The 6695-nt window shown below is 54.9% G+C and overlaps 1 protein-coding gene across 1 annotated transcript; it reads left to right on the forward strand.

Annotated features, from left to right (window-relative positions):
* The first annotated feature begins 2976 nt into the window (after positions 1-2976).
* On the forward strand, positions 2977-6326 carry SOX9 (SRY-box transcription factor 9). The gene is made up of 3 exons (XM_009897860.2): positions 2977-3763; positions 4702-4955; positions 5513-6326. The coding sequence occupies exons 1-3, from the start codon at positions 3333-3335 to the stop codon at positions 6295-6297; spliced, it is 1470 nt and encodes a 489-aa protein (XP_009896162.1). The 5' UTR covers positions 2977-3332; the 3' UTR covers positions 6298-6326.
* Positions 6327-6695: the final 369 nt, after the last annotated feature.

Below are 6695 nucleotides of genomic sequence, written 5' to 3' on the forward strand. Positions count from 1 at the left end.
GTGGGAGCTGGATCAGCCTCCTGTAGCTCCCAGAAAACATCAGCACAGTGTAACTTATTTTACCACAACTGATCTGCTGCATATCAGTGCTTTATTTGTAAGGGGTGAGACAAAAACCACCCCAAATCTCCAAGGCAGCTGCTAGTCCCTTTGCTACCCAAACCCCTGTCTCCTCCTCTCTGCTCAAGAGCTTAGAGAACTCATATCCTTAAAAACGGTGATTTGATTTAGCACAAGGCAGAAAAAAAGGAAAATGCATCAAATAAGGGCTACGATCCATGCACCTCTCACTAAAATCCTTCCCTGCTATCTGAGCTCACCACTTAGGATAAAACAATGTTAATTCTGTAAAAAGCAAAGAAAACTTCCACCCTGACGTAAGAGCAGCGGCAGCTTGGTCACTTTAAAGGAAACTTCTAACCCTGCAAAACGGCTGCGATTAATCAACTTGTCCCTGTGGTCTAAATAGTCCCTAAAACTGGAATTAAAAGTAAGAATTTCAAGATGATAAAATGACCAGCAGTCACACAACGGGAGAGTTCTTTCCCATTCTGCTTTTGGTCATTGTTCAGACTCGTCAAACCACTTTCTTTTGTTAAAACAGCTCCTTTCAAGATGAAGAAGCGGAGTCCCTTTTAGTAGATGGACTTCCAGGAGGAAAAAATGTTTGAATTATTACACATTTCATTAAATCAATTATCCTCCCAAACTGCTCCTCTGTTTCTCTCTGCCAATCAGCAGCACGGCCGGGGAACAAGCTCTTGTCACCAGGTTCTTCTCCTCCAGGTACATTCGGTCAGATTTTTGCTACAGGAGCTCCAGCTGAGATAAGAACCATCGCCTGCCTGAGCTGTCTTTGAAGTCCGTATAACAAATACAGGCATTAAAAGCAATTCGCCCAGCTAAGTTCCACTCGTGCACAAGCCTGGAGCTCAAACTGCCAAGGGAAAACATTTCAAAGTTATCTCCTTTAACATTTTCTCAAAGTTTTACCTTTTTCACCACAAATGCCAATACAAAATCCAGCCTGTCTGCTCTTGGAGTGCTGCGTATTTAGCAAAGTCAGGATGTATAATGCTGTGAAAACTCTTTGCAGGCATAAGAACCCCCTAAAGCTCGTGAAGAAACAAACACACAGCCCCTTCTGCTTTCTGTCCCCCTGTTCTTTCAGACAAAGGCTCTGGAAACCGGACAGACACTTACCTCTCAACTCACCCAAAGAAAACCATTTCCCAAAAGATTGCAAGCAAAAGAAAAGAAAAAAAAAAAAAATAACAACAACCCTCAGGGAAAGACAGCAAAAGACAGGCAGGGTCTACCAGGACGATTGCTTCAAACGCATTTATTCAAAGCTCCTGCCCCCGCTGCCTGTTTCCATATTTTATACACTTTTTTTTTGGTCACTTGGGTTGTTGTGGTTTGGGGTTTTTTTTACCCTGTGTCATTTCCAAGACCTTTAAAACGCGCCTTTTAACCTAACAGTGCCAGTCGTGATAAGGGATCCACACCGGGGGGAACACCACCGAGCCGGCCGCTGCCCCCAGGAGCATCCAACGGGACAAAGGCTGCAAAATAAAGCAGCTTCTCTCAAGCAGCAACTTTAACGCTCGAGTTGAAATGAAAAAGTTGTGGAGCGGGGATTTTTGTAAAGGGGGAGCAGGCAGGAGAGCTGTCCCCCCAAAACCTTCCGGGGAGGGACAGAGGGCTGACGGCACACTGAGCTGCCTCGGCACAAATCTGAGCTCAAATTCAAGTCCTCAAACACTCTTGGGGGGGGGGGGGGGGGGGGGGGGGAGGAAAAAAAAAAAGGAAAAAAAAAAACTTTAAATGGGTTTTATTTCTCTAAAGAATTACTTTTCTCCCACAGCATCCCCGGTGTTCAATTCTCACGTGCACAGAAAAGCAGTTTGCTACCAAAGGTCCTGTCCTAGTCAAGATTTGCGTTTATCTGCAGATAACCCCGGCGCTTATTAGTTCGCTTTTTTGTTTTGATGACACGAGTTGGGTCAACTCGGCAAAACTTTGGGGGAGAATTGAGGAGGAAGGATGAAGGGAGTGGGAGGCAACCTCCTTTCCCCTGCGCAGCTTCATCCAGCACAGGCTTCCCGGAGCCCGCCGGGGCAGGACGACACGGGGCCACCGGGCTGGAGAATAACGTTATAACGAGAAATAAAATCGGGGTGGGGGAAGAGACGGGGGCTGTTATACACGGGGTAGGCTGAGCGGGGATGGAGGGGGGACGCGCCAGTGCTCACACATCACACCACACCCGCCCCTACCCCCATTAAAAAAAAAAAAAAAACCAAAAAAAAACCCCTGACGTGAGTTTGGGGTATTTGGGGTACCATGCCCCTCCCCAACCCTCACGCACAGCCCGGGGGGGAGGGGGGAAATGGGGGGAGCAGCGACCACGGAGACCCCCCCCCACCCCTCCCTCTGTCCCAATCTATCCCATCCCCGTTCCGCGCTCCCCGCCCCCGCCGCGCCGTTCCTGGGCTTTTGGCGCCCCCTCTGGACGGCGCCGCGCACCGCCCGCCGGGTCCCGCTCCTGCTCCGTGCCCGCCCCACGGAAAACCCGCACCGGACTGTCTGTGGTGTGGGGGTCCCGCAAAGCTCATCCCGCAGCCAAACCGGGATACACTCTGGCGGGCGGAGCGGAGGGGTTGCGGGAAAGGGTATCCCTACGTCGCCGCTCCGCACTGCGCCCTGGCTGCCCTCCCGCAGCCTCCCCCCGCTTTGCGCGGCGCTGAAGCGGGCGCAGCGCAGCGGTGACGGCGACGAGGGCTGGCCCCGCCCGGCGGTGGCGGCTCAGCCAATGGTGTCGACGCCAGCCCCCGGGGGCTGGCCGCCCATTGGCGGAGCTCTGCCGGGCCGAAATCGCCGCGCAGAGTATTTATTCCCGCGGCGCGGCGCGGGCCGCAGAAGCCGCGCTGGAGACCGGCGGGGCAAGCCCGGCCCCCGCTATTCGCACACGGCCCCCGCGCTGCCCACCGACGGCCACCCGGCCCCTGCGCTGCCCTGCCCGGCCTCCCGCCACTGCCGCTCCGGGCTTTTTTGGGTTTTTTCCCCTCCTTCCTCCCGTCCTTTTCTCTCCTGCAACTCGCAGAAGTCTCTGCCCCGGCCCCTGGTTTTATTTCTTTTTGCCTTAGAGGGGTTGAGAAAAATAATCATAAAGTTTTGCAAGTTTTTTTTCCACTTTTCTCCCAGCCGGGCTTAACACTGGTGGAGACTTTGCTTTTCCAAGTTTTACTTTTTTAACCCTTCCCTGACGCTCAGCCACCCCATTTTTCCACTTTTTTCATCTTCTGCTCCCTCCTCTGATACTTTCTCGCATGAATCTCCTAGACCCCTTCATGAAAATGACAGAAGAACAGGACAAATCTATTTCCGATGCCCCCAGCCCCACCATGTCGGATGACTCTGCCGGGTCCCCCTGTCCCTCTGGATCCGGCTCGGACACGGAGAACACCAGACCCCAAGAAAACACCTTCCCCAAGGGAGACCCGGACCTGAAGAAGGAGAGCGACGAGGACAAGTTCCCAGTGTGCATCCGAGAGGCAGTGAGCCAAGTGCTCAAGGGCTACGACTGGACCCTGGTACCCATGCCAGTCCGGGTCAATGGATCCAGCAAGAACAAGCCCCATGTGAAGAGACCCATGAACGCCTTCATGGTGTGGGCCCAGGCGGCCCGGAGGAAGCTCGCTGACCAGTATCCCCATCTGCACAACGCTGAGCTCAGCAAGACCCTGGGGAAGCTCTGGAGGTGAGTGCGGAGAACGGGACCAGGAACTGGGTAGGCTGCAGCAGTCTGCTCCAGTCTGTACTAGCAGCCAGGGGAGGGATGGGATGGTTTAAAGCCTGGAAAACTCACTGAGAACTTTTGCATGTGCTGGCAAACTTGTTTGATGTGGGAGAAGTCAGAGAAGTAGGGGGAAAGTTGAGAAAGTTGTTTCCTACTGGTCTTACAAGTGGCTCCTTTCCCTTCTCCTTTCCCCCGGGTGGCAGCTGGACCCGGTGGGCAGGAGGGGGCAGGGGGCGAGGGATCTGTCCTGGCGTTTGTTTGTGTTCATGGCCAGAGGAAATTGGGGTTTTCTCGATTGCATCAGCTTGGCCTGGGAGGAGAAGTGATGCGGGACGAGGGGTGGGAGGTAGCAAGAGCCAGGCACTCGCCCGCGATGCAGTGCCAAGCCCCGGGTGGGTGGGTGGGTGCGATGAGTGGTGCATGGCTGGGTGCCCTCCAACTTCCAAAATAAGGCAGGGAGGGGAAGAAAATAGAAGGAAAGTGAGTCACCTGGCTGCCTCTGACTGTGACTGCAGAAGGCGGGGGGGGAGGGGGGGAAATATCCTAAACTTGCGGCTGCAGGAGGCAGTGAGCATACCTGGCCCTGTCAGGCAGTGACAGGGCTGTCACCTAAAGCACCCCAGGGATGGGACCTGCACCCTTGGAGGACCAGCCCCTGCCATGGCTCTTGCACCTCATTTAGCCACTGAAGCAATCCTGGGGGGCAAGAGCTGAGTGACAACCAGTGTGTGCCCCAGACAAGGGGTTCAGCATTGAGCGGGGGGGGCGGGGGGGGAGGGTTGCATTGCTATTTGGGGGATGCAGGCAAGAGGTCTGGGTGTTAATACCATAGTGAGGGCAACCAGTGATGACCCCCACGAGCTGCAGCTTACCCCTCCACTCCTATGTACTCCCCTCAGGCTGCTGAACGAGAGCGAGAAGCGTCCTTTCGTAGAGGAGGCTGAACGGCTACGGGTACAGCACAAGAAGGACCATCCCGACTACAAGTACCAGCCACGGCGGAGAAAGTCGGTGAAGAACGGGCAGTCAGAGCAGGAGGAGGGCTCGGAGCAAACCCACATCTCTCCCAACGCCATCTTCAAGGCACTGCAGGCAGACTCCCCACAGTCATCCTCCAGCATCAGCGAGGTGCACTCCCCCGGGGAGCACTCGGGTAGGTACCACGGAGTGTTATGGAGATGGGGAGCAGTTAAGTCACGGCTACCTAAGAAAAGTCGCATTCCAAACCAGGCAGAAGTTGGAGTTGGGTGAGGGGTGGGAGAGAGACTGAGAAACAGAATGAAAAAGGGGTGGCTGCACGAGGAGAGGCGCAGAGATGCCCTCAACCCTTGCGCTTAGCATGGGCACACAAATGCTCGCCCACGAGTGCCAGCCTTTGCCGCTGCTTCCACCCCATCTGCCCGTGAGAAACACGAACTTCTGCTCTTTATCAAAACAAACCAAAAGATGGCCCCGCTCTCACGGGCGGTGTCTGAGAGCTCGGTGATTTTACTCGGCACGATAGACAGGCACTGATAGGGCTCAGGGCTGTGCTCCTCACACCTGGAGATGTTTGTGTTACCCTACGCAACTGCTTTCAGAAGCAACGCGCTGTTATCCACCCGCGGGTTAACTATTAACGCATTATCGGGGAGCCGCGGGTGCAGGGGTGCCCGGCTGGCACGGGAGCAACTCCCCCTTCATGTCCATGCTCTTTCCTTCCTCCCGCAGGGCAATCGCAGGGTCCCCCCACACCCCCCACTACCCCCAAGACGGACACACAGCCAGGCAAGCAGGACCTAAAGCGGGAGGGACGACCTCTGCAAGAAGGTGGCCGGCAGCCACCCCACATTGACTTCCGAGACGTGGACATCGGCGAGCTCAGCAGCGATGTCATCTCCAACATCGAGACCTTTGACGTCAACGAGTTCGATCAGTACCTTCCACCCAACGGCCACCCGGGGGTCCCGGCCACCCACGGGCAGCCCGGCCAGGTCACCTACACCGGAAGCTACGGCATCAGCAGCACGTCGGGCTCACAAGCCGGGGCTGGCCACGTCTGGATGTCCAAGCAGCAGGCGCAGCCACAGCCCCCACCGCAGGCGCAACCAGCAGCGACGCACGGGCTGCCGGCACTGAGCGGCGAGCAAGGCCAGGCGCAGCAGAGGACACACATCAAGACAGAGCAGCTCAGCCCCAGCCACTACAGCGAGCAGCAGCAGCACTCCCCGCAGCAGATCAACTACAGCTCCTTCAACCTCCAGCACTACAGCTCCTCCTACCCCACCATCACCCGCTCCCAGTACGACTACACCGACCACCAGAACTCCAGCTCCTACTACAGCCATGCCGCTGGCCAGAGCAGTGGCCTCTACTCCACCTTCACTTACATGAACCCCACACAGCGCCCCATGTACACCCCCATTGCAGACACTTCTGGGGTTCCCTCCATCCCCCAGACCCACAGCCCGCAGCACTGGGAACAGCCCGTCTACACACAACTCACCAGACCCTAAAAAAGCCATTAGAAAACAAGAAAAGAAAAGAAACATTCTTCAAACCCATCGAAAAAGCACGAAAGAAGGCAAGAAGAAGACTAGAGGAGTTCCTCGGACCTGTTCTTTCTTTGCAATTAAAATAACAATTAAAAGAAAAGAGGCTGAAGTTGAAGCTGGCAGGGAGGAGAGAGCTCCTTGAGCCTTCTGCACTACAGCATCCTCCAGGAAGTGGCTCCAAGACCCGGCAAAATTAGGTACAGACTTTGCAAGGACTGGACTCTTAACTCTGCTTCCAGGGCACAACGTGGAGATGAAATTTCTTACCAACCAGCTCGGCTGTCCCGTTCTCTGGACTTTTGTGATGAGTTTGTTTGTTTGGTTATTTTTTTTTTTTAGCAGTAATTAAAAAAGAAAAA

Source organism: Dryobates pubescens, chromosome 20, assembly GCF_014839835.1.
Source record: "Dryobates pubescens isolate bDryPub1 chromosome 20, bDryPub1.pri, whole genome shotgun sequence".
In the NCBI taxonomy this organism is placed as follows: Eukaryota; Metazoa; Chordata; class Aves; order Piciformes; family Picidae; genus Dryobates; species Dryobates pubescens.